This window comes from Pelodiscus sinensis, chromosome 1, assembly GCF_052426305.1.
Source record: "Pelodiscus sinensis isolate ZL-2025 chromosome 1, ASM5242630v1, whole genome shotgun sequence".
Lineage (NCBI taxonomy): Eukaryota > Metazoa > Chordata > Testudines > Trionychidae > Pelodiscus > Pelodiscus sinensis.
Window position 1 is genome coordinate 347,039,675 of NC_143052.1, and position 20,671 is coordinate 347,060,345.

Genomic DNA, 20,671 nt, shown 5'->3' on the forward strand with positions numbered 1-20,671 from the left:
ACACTTAGCATCTTGTCTGGGGCTGGATTAGGCATTCAGCCATAGCAAGGCACCCCCCCCCCGTCCACAAAGATTTATATATATATATAATTCCTCCCACCTCTGTTTCCCCACCCCAGTGGGCAGAGAGTCCTTCTACCACGTAGGTCTGGGATGGCTGTGGCTGAGCTTGGCCAAGCCTGCTGTTTCAAAAGGTGCCTCTTGAGCAACGCAAAGGGGCCAGTTTCTGTGCAACACCCCCCCGTGCAGCAAGCTAATGCCAGGCCTGTGGCCTGCTTCTGCCTTCCAAATGGGCGTTCTCTGGGACTCAGGGCAGTGCTCCAAACAGGGTGAATTTCACTCCCTAGGCACAGCCAGCGTTGGCTCATTTTGACCAATGCAGTTTGCCATGTCGGGGACCCCTCCGGCCTACGTCCGTGCTTGGCAGCATTCACTGCCAGGGGGAAGAGCCTGGCTCTCTGGACTTGCTACAAAACCGACACCAACTGGCCACGTTCTCTTTGGAGACTCTTCTGCCTCTAGATCCTGGAGTTCGTCCCTTCCCTCTGTTTATCTGGAGGGACTGCGGGGCACAGGCACAGAAGGGCAGCAGTTAGCCTGCAGGGGCCTAGGCCGGCAAGGGGCAGAGCTGAGGGAGATCTCGGATCTGGGCTTCGGGTCTGCCTCACGGTGCTGTGGAAAACTCATAAGCCCAGAGCCAGCTCTGAACTTTCCTAATGGTTGGAGCTATTCAGTGGAGGGCGTTCAGCCTGGGGCCACCTCTAGTACAGGGGTCAGAGAGAGAAAGTCCTATCAGTTCGCCGAGTCCAGCTCTCTCCAGAGGCGAGACACCGTCTTCCACCGGGGATGCCAGTGACCTTCTGCTCCTGCCTCTCGTCTCAGTTCCTCGCCCTCGGCTCATGGCCCTACTGCACCAATAGTGGCGGCGATTGTGCCACCGCGGCACAGAGCTATTTATGCCTTCAGCTGGGAGACCCAGGAGCACACGGCCTCAGAGCCCCAAGTCCCTGATTCCATGCAGAGGCCCCTTGTGAGAAAGAGCCAGGTGGAGCACGCAGAAGAAAGGAGCAGCTGGCAATATCCCGGCGGGGACCGCTGGGGAGAAACCCGGGCCCTACTGATGTCAACGGCACAATCCCACCGATTTCAGTGGAGCCAGGACTCCAGGCCGGGCTGTCCAGGCGAGCAGTCCCTGGGGCTGTTTGCCCTAGTGACTGCTGTGACTGGCAAGGGATAGGGAAGGATTTAAAGGCCCGTGCACACTCCACAAGCCGGCCTGTCCTCTGATCAGCAGCCAATGAAACCTGCAAGTGCTTCAGCCCCCCTTGTGCTCGTTAGTGAGAGCGCGGAACCAGGCAGGGCAGGAGACAGGTCTCGGATCTGTCTCTAATAACCACCATCTGGTTCCCCAAAGGCTGGGAGATCCACCCTCTCGTGACGCCGGCTGCCTGATCCTGGGGGCTCTAAGTGGGGGGGTTGCAGTACCTGGCTCTCACTCCTTGGCTCTGATGCTGTGTTCCATCCACCTGAAAGCACGGCCCTTCCCGTGGCTCAGAGCTCACCCAGCACCGGGCCGAGCCCACGGCACGCTCCAGGGGCGTCAGCGTGAAGGCTTTGTGGGACGCCTCCGAGGCGGCTCCGCTGAGAGCAGCCGAATGTGGGGCCAGGCGAGAAGAGGGCGGGAACGCCGAGGTGAAACCTGGACAAGGCTCGGGGCTAAATGCTCCCCTGGCGTAATCCAGAGCAGCTCCACCCCAGCGGTGCCAGTTTGCACCAGAGGACGATTTGTCCCTGAGAGCGCTCAGGAAGCCAGGACACACTGGCCACGGCACCCAGCACTGGCCTGGAGGGGAACGTTTCCTTCCTGACAGTCAGCCCAAGGCTCTGCCACGGCGCTGCCACGCCCGGGCCCCAGGCCTTGTGGGCAAGGTGGATTCAACCCAAACTGAAGGCAGTTAATGGGGAAAACACCAAGTCAGCATCTGTGTGTGCGACACCTGGTCTGGCGCTAGCCCGCTGGATGCTCCCTGGCTGGTGCATTGCCCGCTCCACGCGTCTCCACCATCTCCTACATCAGTTTGACCCGTCGGCCCCACACCCCGGGCACCGCGGGTGCAGCGGACAAGGGATCGGCGAGCGTGTTAGTACAAGGCCCGAAGGTGGAGCAAAACCCCTCCAGGAAACGCTGGCCCCAGGGGATTGCCAATGGCACGTGTGGCACACGGCGTATGTCCAATCTAGGCATCCAGCTCATCTCTGAGCTGGCCCGGCTGGACAAGGCGCAGCAGCCTGTGCGTCTGGGGAAGGATTTCAGGACCTGCGCTGTCTCTGCCTGCTGGAAGCGGCATCCCGTTCAGGGACGGCCAGGGCCAGTCTGCATGGTCTGCTGCAGGCTCAGGGCACCTGAGTGCGGCTGGGTATTCGCAGGGCACATCTCAGAAGACGAGGTTCCTATGACAAAGTCAGAAATGGGCCAAGAGGTGGCCACTGGGGAAAATGCTCCTGGGGCTAACCAAATGACCTGGTGGCTACTGATCCCTGTAAGCTGAGCGCTTGGGCGGCTGCCCAGGAGAAATTCAGGTGCCGCCCAGCACAGCTGCCCACAGCCAGCAGCATGGGTTCCTACTGGTGGTGCACATCTGCACATGCCTCGGTGCACAACACAAAATGTATTCCACACCTGGGTGGAAAAAATGAGAGGGAACATTGGTGGCCCACACCTGCCTTCATCCTTACTAGGGACCGGCCCATGAGGAGTCCCAGCATGCCAAGCTCCACGTGGGCTAAGATGCATGGCTGGCTGGGAGCTGCCGTTCCCATGGGCTGGATCCAGAGCAGCACACGGGCAGCGCAGTGCCCGGCGCTAATGTTGGTGGCCATGTGCCTGTGGACCTCAGGCAGGACCTCATCTCCAGGAGGCGGCGTCTGGCCCTGGATGCGAGCGCAGGGAGGAGAGCAGGAGTGAGCCAGAGTTTGGGAGGATGGGACCAGTCATGCCTGCGTGCCCGTTCGGAGCCCTGCTAGTGCTGCCAGCCAGACCCCTACCAGCCCTACTGCTCTGCAGGGCCTCCAGGCACAGCACCTGCAGGGATGCGGACGGGGCCAACTCACACCTGCTGTCCCATCTCTCTATCCCTAGGGATTATTTCCAGTCGGCAACTGGCCCCCTCCACTCGCTGGCTGGGTAGCGAGATGTGATGCAGCCTCTCCTGTCTCCCCGGCCACCGGCCTCCTCGATTCAATAGCCAGTCTTCGCAGATCAGCCCGTGGGAAAACCCCTCCTCCCCCCCGCAAGCAGCCAGGGCTAAACGCGTCCACCTGACTGGCCCGAGGGATATGCATGCATGGGAGGGAACTGGCCTTGGGTGCATCCAGCACGGGAAGCTGGCCTGGGAAGAGAGGCACCATGCTTGGGGGAAGGGCAGCATCCTGCTCTCCCCCGACCTGGCTAGCGGCCGGCCGTCCCTAGACTGGATACCGAGCCCGGGCAGCCGATCGAAGCTACGGAGCCCACGTAGAAGGGGATGGGGGAAGCGGGTTCATTTCAATGTACAGCGAAAGGAGTCCGAGGAATAATCCCCCAGCATCTGAAAGAGCAGGGATGGGGGGAGAGTCCGGAATAGCGACCCCGGTGTCACAGAGAGCGGCCGTCCCACCCGCGGGGCTCAGCCGGGCCTGGGCGCAAGATGCCGGGACTGCAGAGAACACACTGGAGGCCGGATTTCTCAAAGCCGGCTTCCCCTTTCCATTGGATCCAGGAGGAACGAGGCCAAAGGTTGCCCGGGCTTGTCTCTCCACCACTCCCCCTCCCTGCCCTCCAGATACGGCGGGACCCTCACTGCGCCACTGACTCCATGTGCCCCTCCATGTCCAGGCAGCCGTTCATCTTGGCGCTCCCCGGGCCTATGCCCTGCAGGTCGTACTCCTCGTCCAGGAAGTCCAGCGAGTTGTTGCTGGGGAGGCCCCTGATGGTGAATTTATGAGACACTTTGGTCCACTGCTCCCGGTTGCTGGCCACCCTCTCGTACAGCTCGGTGGCTTTCGGGAACAGCTCCTGGAGCAGCCTGGGAGCAAGGAGAACGCCTGTCATGCAGTGGCAGTGGGTGGGGAGGGTGTGCCGGCACTCACACTGACACGGGCTGGTGTGAGCCAGGCACCTCACGGAGCACGCTCACCACAGGGGTACGGATGTTAAATTTTGTTCAATCAACTAATTGACTAGTCGATGGATTTTCCATTGACTAGTGGATTAGTCAATAAGTGGGGGAGCCGCAGCGGAATTAGCTCCCGGCCACAAGAGCTAACCCCGCTGCGGCTCTGCCTTTTGAATGTATGAAGAGCCTGCTGGCTTTTAGTACATTTCAAAGGCTGGAGCGCAGTGGGGGGAACCTGGCGTGAGCTGGGAATCAGCTGTTCTGGCTCACACCAGATCCCCCTGCTGCACCTCTGCTTTTTAAATGTATTAAGGGCTGGCAGGCTCTTAACACATTTAAAAAGCAGAGGGGCAGCATCTGGTACTGGAAGCGAGCCCGAGGGAGATTCCCCTTCCCAGGCGAGCTCCCAGCTCCGGGGGGCCTGGGTGCCCGGCCTGCCCTGCTGCAACCGAGGCACTCTCTTGCACGCAGGCGACTGTGCAACGGCGAGGAGGAGGGGGAAGGGAGTGTCCTTTAAACAGGATCCGTTGTCCGGGGCTATGTGTGTGTGTGTGTGTCTGTGTGCAGCAAGGGGAGGGGTTACTGGTGAAACAGACCCGATGCCCAGAGCTGTGTATGTGTACGTGTGCGGAGCTGGTTACACAGGATCTGATGTCCGGGGTGGTGGGAGGGATTACGAGGGAGAGGGGGGGCGGGGGTTGGTCAAACAGCATCTGATGCCGAAGTGTGTGTCTGAGTCCATGCGTGGGCGTGGGCGTGGGCGTGGGCGTGCGTGTAACCCATGCACTTAATAGGGAGCTATCTCTTTCAGAGACCCTGTGGGGGAGGTAGGCGTGAGTTGAGTGTTACTGTTGCTGGGCAGACTCAGCACTCCACCCAGACTTCTGGAGTTGGGGGTGGTAGTCTGAGATCAGATTTCATGAGCAGGCAGGCAGGGCAGCTGCTTTTCTAAGTCCTGCGTGAGCTGGAGGAAGCTAAGCCAGAGCAGAGAACTGGCTGCTGTTCCTCACTCTGCAGCACTCTGCAGGTAGTGCTGTCGTTAACCCTCCACCAGGGATCACAGGCAATGCTACTTAGAGCTAGGGGAACTGGGAGGGGAAATACCTTCTGTGTTAATTATCTGCTTTCAATGCTGTTTTGTTTTAGCCAAAGGGTGTGTCTAGACTACAGGGTTTTGTCAACAAAAGTGGACTTTTGCCGACAAAACTATACCTGCGTCTACACTACCGCCGAGTTCTGTCGACGGTAAGTCGACAGAACGCAGCAGTTTTGTCGACGTCGGTAAACCTCATTCTATGGCCTTTTGTTGACAGAGTTCTGTTGACCAAAGGCGCTATTGCATTCACACTGTCTAGACTCTATGGAAAAAGCGGCTTGCTTTGTCGACAGAACTGGCTGTAGTCTAGATGCTCTTTGTTGACAGAGGCTTTGTCGACAGTATCTGTCGACATGGCCTCTGTCGACAAAAACCTGTAATCTAGACATACCCAAGCTGTTCAAGTTCACTTTCTCAGTCAGGCTACATCTAGACTGTAAGCCTCTTTCGAAAAGAGTGTCTAGATTACAACCAGTACTTTCGAAAAAACAAGCCGCTTTTTTGAAAGAGAGCACCCAGGCAGTCTGGATGCTCTCTTTCGAAAAAGCACAGCTTGCATTACAGAGCGCCTTTTTTCAAAAGAGTACTTTCAGAAAAAGGCGTTCTTCCTCATAAAACGAGGTTTACCGAGGTCGAAAAAACTGCCGTGTTCTTTCGATTTACTTTTGAAAGAACTCGGCAGCAGTCTAGACGCAGGTAAAGTTTTTTCGAAAAAAGCCTGCATTCTAGACACATCCTCCATGTGATTCTTCAGTCCTTCTGTAAATGTAGCAATGGGGAAAAAGTCATTTCTACTTTGTTATTCTCAGTGGCTGTGTCTAGACTGGCAAGTTTTTCCGCAAAAGCAGGTGCTTTTGCGGAAAAACTTGCCAGCTGTCTTCACTGGCCGCTTGAATTTCTGCAAGAACACTGACGATCTCATGTAAGAAATCAGTGCTTCTTGCAGAAATACTATGCTGCTCCCGTTCGGGCAAAAGTCCTTTCGTGCAAAGCTTTTGCGCAAAAGGGCCAGTGTCGACAGCTCAGATTTGTTCTGCGCAGCGGTGGATTTAGGGCAGGGCGAGCGGGGCGCCTGCCCCGGGCCCCGCGCTTCCCAAGGCCCCGCGCATGTGCCTTGGCACCACGGCGCATGCGCTGTGTCAAAGGGGGGGCCCCGCGAAATTTTGCTGCCCGGGGCCCCGCGGCACTCTCATCCGCCCCTGGTTCTGCGCAAAAAAGCCCCGATCATGAAAATGGCGATCGGGGCTTTTTTGTGCAAAAGCGCATCTAGATTGGCACAGACGCTTTTCTGCAAAAAGTGCTTTTGCGGAAAAGCATCCGTGCCAATCTAGACGCTCTTTTCCGCAAATGCTTTTAACGGAAAATCATGCCAATCTAGATGTAGCCAGTTTTTGTGTTTTCTTGTAATAGGGTTTTCTTTAAGCCTGTTCACTTGTGAGCTAATCAGTGAGCTGGCTGCCTAGCAGTGACCATCGCAGAGGAAGAGTCTGCCTGGACTCCAACTGAGGATTCCCTACAAAGCAGTGCCGGACCGAGCCATAGTTGTGTCCCGGGCAGCGGGCGCGCGGCGCCCCTTACCACTTCAATCAGGCGCTCCCCATTTGCTGGCGCCCCAGGCACCTGCCTGGCTAGCCCCCCCTTAATCCGGCCCTGCCTACAAGCAAGTGGAGAGATCATTCAGACTCAGCATATGATGCAGATTTGCTGATCAGAGGCACAAACTGAGATTTTGGTGAACTAAATCTAAGTTTTTAGGACCTCCCAGAACTTTTCTTACTGTGTTTGTGTGGACAGAACTGTTCAAATTTTACTTTTAGGGTAACTATGGACATTATCTGTGGGTTATAAAATAGCTGGGTTCTCTTGTAAGAATTAGATTGTTTTGTATAAGATTTTTATAAAGTTATTTTTAATTACGGTAAATTCATTTCTTTAGTTTCTTTTGGAACTTCAATGTAGGGAGGCTGACACTGGGCAATCTTGCTGAAGTTTCTTACAGACTGAACTCTGGGTCTCTAGTACTGCTGTGGGAGTGGGAGGTATTTTTTAGACACCGGAGGAGGGTAGTGAAGTCTAGCCCAAGGTTACACACATGTGTGTGTATGTGCATATGTGTGTCTGTGTGCATGCATGTGCCTGTGCACGTGTGCGTGTCTGTGCATGTGTCTGGGTATGGATGTGTGTCTGTGTATATCCGTGTGCATGTATGTCTATGTACCTATACGTGTGAGTGTGCATGTGTCCATGTGTGCCCCTGTGTCTGTGCACTTGTCTGTGAGTACGTGTGTCTGTGTACGTGTGTGTCTGTGTGTGCATGTGTCTGTGTGCCTGTACATGTGAGCGTGCATGTGTCTGTGTGTGCATGTGTGCACACGTGCACCGTTGCTGAGCTCCATGCAGCCAGTACCTTTGTCCCTGCTGTTCCTGGGCTGACCCCTGGCCCCCCAGCCCCCAGGACTCACTTGTAGATGGGCATGGCGATGTGCTCCATGAAGCTGATCTGCAGCTCGGGGATGTAGGCCTTCTCCCGGTCCATCATCTCCATGGGGCGGTTGCCCATGGCTTTTTCCTGCAGACAGCAGGCAGAGGGGCCGTGACCCTGCAATCCCTGGCTTGACGCCTCCCGGCCCGGCTCCCTCCTGCCTCCTAGCCAGCGATCCCAGCCCACAGCACAGGGCAGGAATAGTCTCCTCTGGGTGCACACAGCCCCACGGATGGAGGTGCAGAGGGCCAGCCGCAGGCCTGGGCTCTGCCTCTACCCGGCCTGTGTCCGGTGCCTCCTGGGGGGGCGTTGGAGGGAGAGGCTGGTGGGTGATTGAGGGATGGGGGTGGGGGTGGGGGGTGGATCTCTGGACACTTCCCTGTTCCCAGCCGGGACAAACTGCCCCTTGGGGTGGGCTCAGCGATGCTGACTCTCCCCCCGACTGAAACGCTGGCTCCCTCCGCTGGACAACCTCACGGCTGTGGCTGGAAAGGCAGCCCCTGGCCCACAGCGTGGGGTGGCCTGGGATCAAATGCATGGAAGCCGAGACAGACCCAGGGCAGGGGGGGTTACGTACCAGATCTCCCTGGGAGAAGAACTCCTTGTAGATCAGCTCCTGCAAAGGAAAGTCCGGGGGTCACACGGGCCTCTGACAATCGCTGCCCACTAGCTCCTGGTTACAGAGGCTCATCTGCCAGTGCAGCACCGGGCACTTCCCGTGAGGCAAGAGTCTCTGCTGTGTGGCCCACCTCCCTGTCCCAGTGCATTCAGGGGCATCACAGGGCAGCAGATGCAGAGCAAGCCAAGGGAGACTTTTCGCTCTGCAATACAGGCTGGACCTGGGGAACTCACTGCTGCCGGAAGCTCCCGGTGTCCGACTTTGGCCTGCTAATGCTCTGCCCACTGATAAGGCAGGCAGCCCTCATGCTTGGAGCAGACATTGCACGGCTGGTTAGGCTAATGGTGGGACTAGCTTTGCCTGTCTCGTTAGTGGCACACACTAGCCACTGAGGGAGCTGTACTGTAGCAGATGGACCCAAAGCAGGGATGAGCAATAATTTTTGCAGGGGGGCCACTTCACAAACTTTGGCAGGTGGTCCCAAAAGGGGTGGGGCCTCAGGAGGAAGAGGCGGGGTCTCAGGTGGAAAGAGACGGTTCCCACTAGGTGGTGCATGCCCCTAGCAGGGGGAGGAGACCTCGCGTGCTCCCCTGCCCCCAGGACAATCAGAGCAGGAGCATGCATGAAGTCATTCGCTGTCGAAATGGCTGGTGGCTCCCTCTAGGCACTGCAAGCCCATGGAGGGGGGAGGGAGCTGTCAGCTGCTTTGAATGACTTTGTGCACTTCCCCGACCGTGGGTCTCAACTGGTCTGCGGGCGGGGGAGCAGCAGGGTGGGCTGTGGGCCGAATCCAGCCCATGAGCCGTATCTTGCCCACCCCTGACCTAAAGTGGGATATTAGCACAGAAGTCCATATGCCCCTGGCTGTAGGTGGCGGCTCCTGCCTATGAGCACAGCCTCCCGCCTCTGCTCCACCAGGGGGCCTCCCGCCTCTGCTCCACCAGGGGGCCTCCCGCCTCTGTTCCACCAGGGGGCCTCCCGCCTCTGTTCCACCAGGGGGCCTCCCGCCTCTGCTCCACCAGGGGGCCTCCCGCCTCTGTTCCACCAGGGGGCCTCCCGCCTCTGCTCCACCAGGGGGCCTCCCGCCTCTGCTCCACTAGGGGGCCTTCCGCCTCTGCGCCACCAGGGGGCCTCCCGCCTCTGCTCCACCAGGGGGCCTCCCGCCTCTGTTCCACCAGGGGGCCTCCCGCCTCTGCTCCACCAGGGGGCCTCCCGCCTCTGCTCCACTAGGGGGCCTTCCGCCTCTGCGCCACCAGGGGGCCTCCCGCCTCTGCGCCACCAGGGGGCCTCCCGCCTCTGCTCCACCAGGGGGCCTCCCGCCTCTGCTCCACCAGGGGGCCTCCCGCCTCTGCTCCACCAGGGGGCCTTCCGCCTCTGCGCCACCAGGGGGCCTCCCGCCTCTGCGCCACCAGGGGGCCTCCCGCCTCTGCGCCACCAGGGGGCCTTCCGCCTCTGCTCCACCAGGGGGCCTCCCGCCTCTGCTCCACCAGGGGGCCTCCCGCCTCTGCTCCACCAGGGGGCCTCCCGCCTCTGCTCCACCAGGGGGCCTCCTGCCTCTGCTCCACCAGGGGGCCTCCCGCCTCTGCGCCACCAGGGGGCCTCCCGCCTCTGCGCCACCAGGGGGTCTCCCGCCTCTGCGCCACCAGGGGGCCTCCCGCCTCTGCGCCACCAGGGGGCCTTCCGCCTCTGCTCCACCAGAGGGCCTCCCGCCTCTGCTCCACCAGGGGGCCTCCCGCCTCTGCTCCACCAGGGGGCCTTCCGCCTCTGCTCCACCAGGGGACCTTCTGCCTCTGCTCCACCAGGGGGCCTTCCGCCTCTGCTCCACCAGAGGGCCTCCCGCCTCTGCTCCACCAGGGGGCCTCCCGCCTCTGCTCCACCAGGGGGCCTTCCGCCTCTGCTCCACCAGGGGACCTCCCGCCTCTGCTCCACCAGGGGGCCTCCCGCCTCTGCTCCACCAGGGGGCCTCCTGCCTCTGTTCTACCAGGGGGCCTCCCGCCTCTGTGCCACCAGGGGGCCTCCCGCCTCTGCTCCACCAGGGGGCCTCCTGCCTCTGCTCCACCAGGGGGCCTCCCGCCTCTGCTCTACCAGGGGGCCTCCCGCCTCTTCTCCACCAGGGGGCCTCCCGCCTCTGCTCTACCAGGGGGCCTCCCGCCTCTTCTCCACCAGGGGGCCTCCCGCCTCTGCTCCACCAGGGGGCCTTCCGCCTCTGCTCTACCAGGGGGCCTCCCGCCTCTGCTCCACCAGGGGGCCTCCCGCCTCTGCTCCACCAGGGGGCCTCCCGCCTCTGCTCTACCAGGGGGCCTTCCGCCTCTGCTCTACCAGGGGGCCTCCCGCCTCTGCTCCACCAGGGGGCCTCCCGCCTCTGCGCCACCAGGGGGCCTCCCGCCTCTGTGCCACCAGGGGGCCTCCCGCCTCTGTGCCACCAGGGGGCCTCCCGCCTCTTCTCCACCAGGGGGCCTCCCGCCTCTGCTCCACCAGGGGGCCTCCCGCCTCTGTTCTACCAGGGGGCCTCCCGCCTCTGCTCCACCAGGGGGCCTCCCGCCTCTGCTCCACCAGGGGGCCTCCCGCCTCTGTGCCACCAGGGGGCCTTCCGCCTCTGCGCCACCAGGGGGCCTCCTGCCTCTGTTCTACCAGGGGGCCTCCCGCCTCTGCTCCACCAGAGGGCGCTGGACTCCGGTACCACGTTTGAGCATGGCTGGGGGCACAGAGGCAGCATATGGCCCCATGGAAGGGGCTTGAGCCCCCCCAGGTTGGGCCCAGCCATTCCTGCGGCAGAGGGGGGGCCAGGCGGGCCCTGCCAGAACTCACAGCGATCTTCCTGGTGGTTTTCCACCCCTTGGTCTGGTCCGAGAGGTCGCAGGAGGTCATGAGCAGGCAGAGCAGCAGGCTGTGGTGCTGCTTGTTCTTCGGGTCGTAGCCGACTAGGGAAGGAAGCGGGACAAGTGCTGAGTGGTTGGGCGCCAGTGGGCCAGATGTGGGGCCACGCTCCCAGTCCCAGCCCTGGGGCCGGCGGCCCCTCTCCCCAGCCTGCCCCGGATGCAGCAGAGCGGCTGCCCGTTGCCCGTTGCCGGGGAGCCCAGCGTGCTCAGCGACGGAAAAACTGCTCCTGCCCAGATTCTCAAAGGGCTTCAGGAGCCTAACGCCCCTGGGTGCTAAGGGGAGTTAGGAGCCTTTGAGGCTGATGGGCCCTACACTGGGGGGGGGGGTGCGCTGCTCCCAGCATCTGCCAGACTGGGAACAAGGTGGAGCTGGAGTCAGTGGCCTCCCAGGAATCAGCAGCCCCCAGCGTTTGCCCCCGGGGCGTTGGGGCACAGCGAGGGAGCCAAGGAGTGAGCGGTGCTGCCCCCAGTGGTCAGACAGGAGCACAACAACCTGCAGCTGTCCTGGCCAGACCTCCGCACTCCACGCCTTAGGGACGCGTGCTGCTGTCTCTAAGCACAGACCCCGGCACCTTTTCCTCGTCTCGCTGTGAATCCCACAGGAGCCCTCGGACGGCTGCTGCCGCCCTCCCTGGGCCAGACTCCCGGGGCCAGGATCTGGGAGCATTGGCTAGCGTTGGTTTCACATAGCACGTGCCCTCTCCGGCCGCCCGTGCGCCGGGGCCTTTACCTTCCGCCATCTTCTGCAGGTCCTTGAAGATGCGCAAATGGTGAGCAAGATCCGTGGCCAGAATAATGTCCCGCATCAGATCCAGCATCCTTTGGTAATCCTGCAAGGGCCAATCGCACCGCGGCTGAGTGCCCAGCGCCTCGTGACCCTACCCCGGCAGCCTGATCCACTCAGAACGGTCAAGGGACTCCGCCAAGGTCACCAAAGAACGCAGTGGATGGTGAACGGGCCCCACATCCCCGTTGCCTGTTCTAACCACTAGTCCGTGCTTCCTTCCACCGCACGGTCCTTCTATCCAGCAGCGCCTGCGGCTGGATTGGAGGCTTTGTTTAATCAGTGCGAGTTTCCCCAGGAAGCAGAAACCCAAGGCTGCTCGGATCCCGGAGGAGGGAGGCGCAGCTTGTTCGAATCTGGCGCAACAGAGCTCTCTGCCTCTGGACGGGTGAGTGGCTGAAGGAACCCAGCAGGGAAACCCAGGCCGGCTCACCCCTCTGGGACGGGGTGTCAGTGAGGTGCCGCACTTGGCTGGCTTTTCACACTGAGAGGGCAGGGCTCCAATCCCGAGGTTCCCCCGCCCGAAAGGGAAATGGACTCAGCCCATGCCTGGAGTCCATGGAGAACATGTAACCTGGTAGAGCGTGGCCTGGCTGGAGTGCCGGGGGGTCGGGAGTCAGGGGCTTTGGACACAGCAAAGATGGGACTAGCCGGGGCTGCTTCGGGTCAGGCGCAAGGTGCATCGACAGACGGGGCAAGGGGCCCAGGGCTGGACGAATGCGGGGGCTGCCCCTCAGGAGCGAGGGGTGCCGGCAGCGAGTCCCCGCTCACCTTGCGGGAGAAGTGGTCGAAGATGTTGCAGCCGTGGGTGTTCAGGATGGCGATGGCCTGGGCGAAGTGGTGTCTCTGCAGGGGGAAACCGAGGCACGGCAGGGAGGACTGTGTTAGTGAGAGGCTGCCACCATGGGCAGCTTCCCCATTAGTGCATGTACCCGCCCCGCCCGGGGCAAGCGGGACAGAACTCTGCTCCTTATGGCTGTGGCAGATGGCCACAGGGCTGGGCTGTGGGGAACAGGGAGGGATCCCCGATATTCCACTCCCAGGCCCTGGGCTTTCCCTGATGTGCCCTCTCTCCTTGTCCCCTAAATGGGGGACTCCATGCCCATCTCTCCAGGGCCCCACGCCTGTGCCAGCCCCCCTGCCCGTGAGGAGCTGCAGAGACACCCCGTGGCTGAGAACTGACGCAGCGGTGGCAGAGGGGCGCCAGGCAACCGGGCGCCGGAGAGCAGCAGGCACAGGAAGGGTGGCGAGCGAGGGGGGAAGGCGTCTTACCTCCATGACGGAGCCCTCGGAGCTGTACAGCGCCGCCAGGACAGATTTCTGGAAGACAGGGAGGCAGTGAGTGGGGAGGCCGGCCAGGGACGGGGGAGGGCATCTATCTTGCTGGAGCTACCAGGTGAGTGGGGGGCAGCAGTGGGGCAGGCTCCTCCCCCCGCCACCATGGCTCTGTCAGCCTCCCAGCCCGGAGCAAGGAGGGAGCCAGCGCTGGTGAGGTTTGGAGCCTGGAGCTCATCTACAGTTCAGGCTGAGACTGGCAGCCCGTGTGACACGGCGGCTGAGGGGGGCACGTTCCGTCGCTAGGCCCACGGGCTGCATATCCCCTGCTCCACCCCCGAGCTGTCTCTCTGCTCTCAGCCCCAACTTTGCTGTGTCCAGGCCTCTCTGCAGCAGGGCCCTTCCCAGAGAACACGAGTGTCCGGCAGAGGTGCTGGCTCTTGCGTCGCGGGGGCTGCAGGGGCTCCCCCCCCCGAGCAGTCGCCCCCTGCGATGTAGGAGCACCTCCTCGAACCCGCCCAAGTGACCTCAGCCTGGGCCCGAAGGCTGCAGCGTTCCCAGCCCCCTGCCGCACGGGCGCTGGAAGCTCGCAGGGGAGGGAGAAGGAAACACAAGCAGGCGAAAACGCCCCCACGCTCAGGCCCGAGCTGGGGCAGGATGGCGTTTGGATAAAGGTCTGGGGCAGCTGGCGGGGCCTAGGGACGGATGAAGCCATTTGAACACTGGCCCACGGCGGTGGCAGCGTGCCCCAGGTCAGGCTCTGCCCTGCTCGGAGGGGCTGCGAGGGTCGCGTCACCTCTCGTCGCTGCCTTTTCCTTTGCTTGTGTCCAGAGCCAGGTCCCGGGGCTTTGTACCCCACAGCGAGGTCGGCTTCATCTCCAGCCCCAGCAGGGAGCCAAGGCTCTGGCGCCCGGCGCATCTCCCATAATCCCCGGCCTCACTCTCTGATTGCCTGTGATCCCCCCTCTCCCTCCGGTCTCTGTGATCCCCCTTCGCCTTCCGATCTCTGTGATCCCCCCTCGCCCCCTGATCTCTGTGATCCCCCCTCGCCCTCCGGTCTCGGTGATCCCCCCTCGCCCTCCAGTCTCTGTGATCCCCCCTCGCCCCCTGATCTCTGTGATCCCCCCTCGCCCTCCGGTCTCGGTGATCCCCCTCCACCTTCCAATCTCTGTGATCCCCCCTCGCCCCCTGATCTGTGATCCCCCCTCGCCCTCCGGTCTCTGTGATCCCCCCTCGCCCTCCGATCTCTGTGATCTCCCCTTGCCCTCTAATCTCTGTGATCCCCCTTCGCCCTCTGATCTGTGATCCCCCTCACCCCCTGATCCCTGTGATCCCCCCTCGCCCCCTGATCCCTGTGATCCCCCCTCACCCCTTGATCTGTGATCCCCCCTCGCCCTCTGATCTCTGTGATCCCCCCTTGCCTTCTAATCGCTGTGATCCCCCTCACCCCCTGATCTGTGATCCCCCCTTGCCTCCTGATCCCTGTGATCCCCCTCACCCTCCGATCTCTGTGATCCCCCTTCGCCCTCCAATCCCTGTGACCCCCTCTCACTCTCTGATCTCTGTGATCCCCCCTCGCTCTCTCATCTCTGTGATCCCCCCTCGCCCCCTGATCTCTGTGATCCCCCCTCGCCCTCCGGTCTCGGTGATCCCCCTCCGCCTTCCAATCTCTGTGATCCCCCCTCGCCCCCTGATCTGTGATCCCCCCTCGCCCTCCGGTCTCTGTGATCCCCCCTTGCCCTCCGGTCTCTGTGATCCCCCCTCGCCCCCTGATATCTGTGATCCCCCCTCGCCCTCCGGTCTCGGTGATCCCCCTCCGCCTTCCAATCTCTGTGATCCCCCCTCGCCCCCTGATCTGTGATCCCCCCTCGCCCTCCGGTCTCTGTGATCCCCCCTCATCGCCTGATCTCTGTGATCCCCCGGCCTCACTCTCTCATTTCCTGTAACTCCTCCAGCCAATCATCAGATCTCTGGTAACACCCCGGCCTCGCCCTCTGATCTCCAGTAATTCCCCTTCATCTCAGATCTCCTGTGATCCCTGGCCTCACCAACGGATGACTTGTTCTCTGTCATCCCCCCTGCCTCACCGTCAGATTTCCTGTAACACCCTGCCTCTCCTGTAACCCCTCCAGCCTCGCCCTCTGATCTCCTGTAACACCCTGACCTGTCCAGTAATTCCCCTTCATCTCTGATCTCCTGTACTCCCCCAGCCTCCTTGATGAATCTCCTGGTCTCGCTGGCAGATCTCCTGTAATCCCCCCACATTTGCTGAAAGATCCCCTGGCCTCACCAGCAACTCCCCTGTAATTGCTGGCCTCATCAGTACATCTTCTGTAATCCCCTGACTAGCACAGATTGTCACCCCCTGGTCTCACAGAGGGATCTCCTGTAACCCCGGCCTTCCTGTCGGATCTCCTGGAACCTCCTGCCTTTCCCAGTGGTTCTCCTGGAGCCTCCCAGCCTTACCGAGGCCACCTGGAAGGAGTTATTGGTGCCTCTGTGGTCCAGGTCGTGACACATGCAGGAGATGAACAAGGCGAAGATCTCGATGTCGCTGTGGAGAAAAGCAGCCACTGAATCGGGGGGCGAGGGACGGGAGGGGCTGCGGGGCCCACGCCCCTGTCTTGCGGGGGGGGGAGGGGGGAGCTCAGCCCACTCTGTGGTGACCTGTCCCTGCTGACAGCACAGGGGCCATGGGAACTACCCTCACTGCTGCGGCCCGAGGCAGGCAGCCAGATTCCGCCACCACCGACAACGGCCAGTGTGTGTGTGTGTGCCCCATTGAGCTCAATGGACCTGCCCATGCCCGGCCCGATGGGGCAGGGATCGCGTCATGCACCCGCGGCTGGGCCGGAACGCCGCAGCTGCTCACAGAAACCGTAGGGTTTGGGAGAGGAGGTGAGGAGCAGTGCATTGTGGGAATTCAGCATGGCAGCGTGGACAGTCCAGGGCCAGCCCCCAACTTGTGCTCCCTGCCGTGGGCAAGCGGCAAGGTCCCTGTTTAGCACAGCGCCCCCTGGAGGGGGGACCTGCAGAATCAGCTGGGGCAGGGTGGGTGGGTGTGGGCGGGTGTGGAGAGGCAGCCCGGGTGAGCGGGGCGGGGGGACGCTGGGTCTCGGCAGGAGCCGTAACCTCCACCTACTCCAGGTAGTTGACCAGCTCCAGGTTCTTGTAGAGCAGGTAGCAGAAGTGGGAGACGGAGAAGGCGTGCATCCAGTTGTGATAGGGAGGGTCCCGGTAGCCCTTCCTCACCATCAGGCAGAACCTGGCCGGAGCGAGGGAAAGGGCATGAGAAGGCAGCGCCCCGGGAAGCTGGCACTGGGCAGAGAGGTGCAGCCAGAGAGCACCTGGCAGGCTGCACGGCAGGGCGCTCCCACCCTGGAGCCGCCTTGTCACCATAGACCCTGCTGGGCTCACGAGGCCGGGGCCTCAGCAACTCCCTGCCATGTCACATGCACATGAGTCCATGTGCACATGCATGTTCACGTACCTGCGTATCAGTGCACGTGTGAGTGTGTATGGACCTGCTGCATGAGTGTATATGGATCTGCTTATCTGTGCACGTGTGAGCGTGTAGGGACTTGCGTATTGGTGCATGTGTGAGTGTGTTCAGACCTGCTTATCTGTGCATGTGTGAGTGTATAGGGACTTGCGTATCGGTGCATGTGTGAGTGTGTAGGGATTTGCGTATCTGTGCACGTGAGTGTGCAAAGACCTGCGTATCTGTGCACGTGTGTGTGCATGGACCTGAGTATCTATGCACATGTGCGTGTGCATAGACCTGCGTATCTGTGCACATGTGCGTGTGCATGGACCTGCGTATCTGTGCACGTGTGTGTGCATGGACCTGCGTATCTATGCACATGTGCGTGTGCATGGACCTGCGTATCTGTGCACGTGTGTGTGCATGGACCTGCGTATCCATGCACATGTGAGTGTGCATGGACCTGCGTATCTGTGCACATGTGAGTGTGCATGGACCTGCGTATCTGTGCACATGTGAGTGTGCATGCCCTCAGGTGTGTGGGTAAGTGTGTGAGTCTGGTACTTCCTGGCCCTGACCCCTATGGCCTGGCATTCCAAGTGCTTGCTAGTTGGTGGGCTGCCCACCTCTGCCTGCTCCCCCCCACCGCTCTTTGTAACTTGCGTGCGAGGTGCAGCACTCCCCTGCCCTGCACGGCCCCCTTAGTCTCTATAACACGCTTACACCTCCTGAGCTGGGCCTGCTGGGCCAAGCGCCCTCTGGCTGCACAAGGCGATGCCTCCATTCAGGTACCTGCCCGGGACCAACGTGCTGGGCAAGAGCGCCCCCTGCTGGTCACAAACTCTCCCCCGCCCCAGACACTGGGCCCCCAGCCCAGCCAAGCACCCTCGCCGAGCCGCGAGCGAGCGAGCCCACCTGGCTAGCGTCTGGCGATCCATTTTGTAGTTGTTGATGAAGTTCATGTCCTGCAGCATGCTCAGGATGGCCTGCCGAGGGAAAGGGAGCGGGCAGCTGGCTGAGAGGCTGGAGGGGGCCAGGCTGGGTACGGAGATAACCCCCTGCACCGCTGCCTTGGTGTCTGTGAGGGCCCCGCCCGCGGGTCACGCCGGGGACTCTCCTCCCCGCTTTGGGACTGGAGCGTGGGGCACTCGTATTAAACAAAGGCCAGCGCAGCCCCGCGGTGGACGGAAGCCTCACGCTACATTAGGGCCAGCTCCGAGCCAAGGCTGTCTCAGGTACTTACCTACGCCCATCACCGTAGCATCGGGCACCTCCTGGATTCCTCCTGGCACCCCTCGGAGGCGGGACAGTGCTAGAGATGGGGCCGAGGCCCCGAGCGATGCGCCCACGTGGGCAGAGGCAGAGTCCCACATCTCAGGGCCCTAGGCTAGCCCCTAAGCCCTGGCCCATCGCCCTCTCGGGCACCCAGCTGCCCACTGCCCCGGGCAGGACCCCGGCCGCCCGGCCCCGTGGGCACTGACCATGGGCGTGTCGTCCTCGGGCAGCGAGCGCGGCGTGTAGGTGAAATCGGCGAAGCGATAATCGATGTCTTCCACGGGGCAGATCCCGTCGCTGAGCAGCTTCTTGTATTCATCGTCCGAGACCTGCACGCCAAGCCACACCAACATGGCAGGGGGGCAGTTAGTGCCACTGGGGCAGTCCATGAGCTGCTGACCCAGAGTCTGCTCCCTGTTACACTGGGGGTAAACCCAGAGTGCCACCAAGTGGACAGCCCTAGGCTTGCCCTGAGAATGCAGCCACCTCTGGGGTGAAGCACAGCAACCCAGGCAGGAGGCCGGGAGGGAGGATTAGCCAGAGAGCCACAGGGTCCCCCACCCCCACCCCTACCCATGGCTCAGTGCAGCTCCATTGCCCCCCTGGGAGCCCCCTGCCCCTGACCTTCATGTGGTACATCATCATTTCGTTGGCCAAGTGGCTTCGGTACTGGGCTTCGTGGACCTTCTTGTAGAGCAGCGACTGGAGGAGGCAAGGAGAAGGCAATCAGGGCCCTGGGCAGGCTTGCTCCTACTGCCCTTGGCACTGCCGGGCCCTGAGCCCCGGCTTGCTGTGCTCAGCACGAGTCTTTCCATGAACTCAGGCCCTTCAGTCTCCTTGGGCCTCCCGGTTCCTCCCCGGCCTCTAGCCAGCTCTGCCTACATGCTGGGCTGCGCCTGAGCTCCCCTGCCCCCAATCCCCTAAGCTGAACTCCCGCGCACATGGCCAGGCATCGCCTTCCACCCCTCCTAGGCACCGAGTGGCGACCAGACTCACATGGCCCAGCTCCAGTTACATCTCTGCTCCCTGCTTATCTCCACATTCCCCCTCCCTTCTCTACCGCTAAATGCGGCTGGCTCAGGGGAGGAACCCCCTAGACAGGGCGCAGCCTTGCAACAGCTCGGGGCAGGAAGGAAAGAGAGTCTCGTGTCCAGGCGCAGGGAGAAGTTAGGCAGACAGGACACAGGAATCCACCCCTCCTGCCCCAGACCTTTGACCCCTCCCCCCTCCAGGGCAGCCCTGCTTACATGGGCGATGCTGATCCCGCAGTAGATGGAGAAAGCCGTGGCCAGGTCCTCGTCGAACTTGCTGAACCAAGGCCCGTTGATCTTGTTGACAAGCTCGGCCACCCCGATGACCTCTGGAAAACCAGCAAGAGCTCAGTGTACCAGTGCCAGCCGGGGGGGAGAGGCCGTACAAGCCCCCTGCATTGGGGTTTGAAACCCCACTGCCCCAGATCCATGGGGACCCAGCCACACAGGGTCTGGGTCTGACCCGGGCGCTGATCCAGACTGGGACAGGGAGCCGATCCCACCTGCCCCTCCATGTTGGTGACTCTCCAGTGACCCGCAATCTCCAGCACTGGGAGAAAAGGTTGAAGCCCCACGTGAGGCCAGCAATGGGCTGCCCAGAGGGCAAGGAGTGGGGGTGTGTGTCCCCAGGTGGCGCACAGTGAAGGGGAGGCCAGGAAAGGGAACAGGAACCAGGAGGAGGGGTTTACTCCCCGGGCAGCGTGCAGACACTCCACAGTGGGACTTGAACCTACGACCTTCAGCACCTGCTACTCCCATACCACCTAGTCACACCAGCCTGCCATAGCGGAATTGACCACTAGAGGGTGAGTGCCCGCAGGTTTGGGACTACCGGACACATGGCAGGGCTGGATCAGCTGTTTGTAGTACTGGTGGAGGGGGCGTTGCATGGCAGCGGGCGGCTTGACTCATCAGTGCCAGAGCCCATGGCAGCGCACCAGTGCTGCAAGGGAAGGGTCCCGGTGGCGTGGCTGTTGTGGGGGGCCACAGTGTGGTCCCACCGCAGGGCGGCTGGCCAGGCATACAGGGTGCCACGTTATCAGGGTTTTTACGTGAGCTGGCAGATCACTGTTGCACCCCCTAGTGTGCGGTTGCCTCAAATTCTGTGCAAAGTGGGCCAGGTGAGCATGGTTCCTGCGAAGGTGAGCGTCTGCAAAACATTCTTCCCCCGCCCACCTCCTCTGGAGAGCCGCACAGCAGCACTGGCGCGGCAGGTGGCTGCTCCGGCGGGCGGGGTCGGCTGAGACGGTGTGGGGAGGGAGCTGCTGGGGCCGCATGGTGGGGCAGGGGGGGGCCTGCTCTGGAGGCTGGGGCTGGGAATGGGACCTGCTGCATGGCTGAGGGGAGTGGGGTCTGCTTCAGCAGCCAGGAATAGGACCTGCTGCATGGCTGGGGGGGGTCTGCTCCAGTGGATGGGAATGGGACCTGCCACATGGTGGTGGTGGGGGGGGATTCTGCTCCGGCAGCTGGGAACATGTGTGCTAATAAATAGGGTGCCACCGTGGCACATCCAAACCCGTGCACATGCCTCTATCTTGGTGCACAAGCCCAAACTCCCTCCACTCACGGATGGAAAATCTTAGCGGGAACCC

The 20,671-nt window shown here is 61.7% G+C and overlaps 1 protein-coding gene across 2 annotated transcripts in view; it reads right to left on the bottom strand.

Moving 5' to 3' along the window:
- Positions 1 to 3,518: 3,518 nt before the first annotated feature.
- The window catches only part of PDE2A (phosphodiesterase 2A), a 348,564-nt gene continuing 331,411 nt past the window's right edge, over positions 3,519 to 20,671 (bottom strand). For both annotated transcript variants that reach the window (XM_075919627.2, XM_075919628.2), the window contains 13 exons: positions 19,296 to 19,408; positions 18,673 to 18,750; positions 18,255 to 18,377; positions 17,689 to 17,759; positions 16,432 to 16,554; positions 15,756 to 15,843; positions 13,287 to 13,334; positions 12,786 to 12,860; positions 11,961 to 12,060; positions 11,160 to 11,272; positions 8,310 to 8,348; positions 7,713 to 7,819; positions 3,519 to 4,064 (listed from right to left, as the gene is read on the bottom strand). In XM_075919627.2, coding sequence (XP_075775742.1) covers positions 3,836 to 4,064; positions 7,713 to 7,819; positions 8,310 to 8,348; positions 11,160 to 11,272; positions 11,961 to 12,060; positions 12,786 to 12,860; positions 13,287 to 13,334; positions 15,756 to 15,843; positions 16,432 to 16,554; positions 17,689 to 17,759; positions 18,255 to 18,377; positions 18,673 to 18,750; positions 19,296 to 19,408 — 1,307 coding nt within the window. In that variant the 3' untranslated portion in view covers positions 3,519 to 3,835. The remainder of the gene's footprint in view (positions 4,065 to 7,712; positions 7,820 to 8,309; positions 8,349 to 11,159; positions 11,273 to 11,960; positions 12,061 to 12,785; positions 12,861 to 13,286; positions 13,335 to 15,755; positions 15,844 to 16,431; positions 16,555 to 17,688; positions 17,760 to 18,254; positions 18,378 to 18,672; positions 18,751 to 19,295; positions 19,409 to 20,671) is intronic.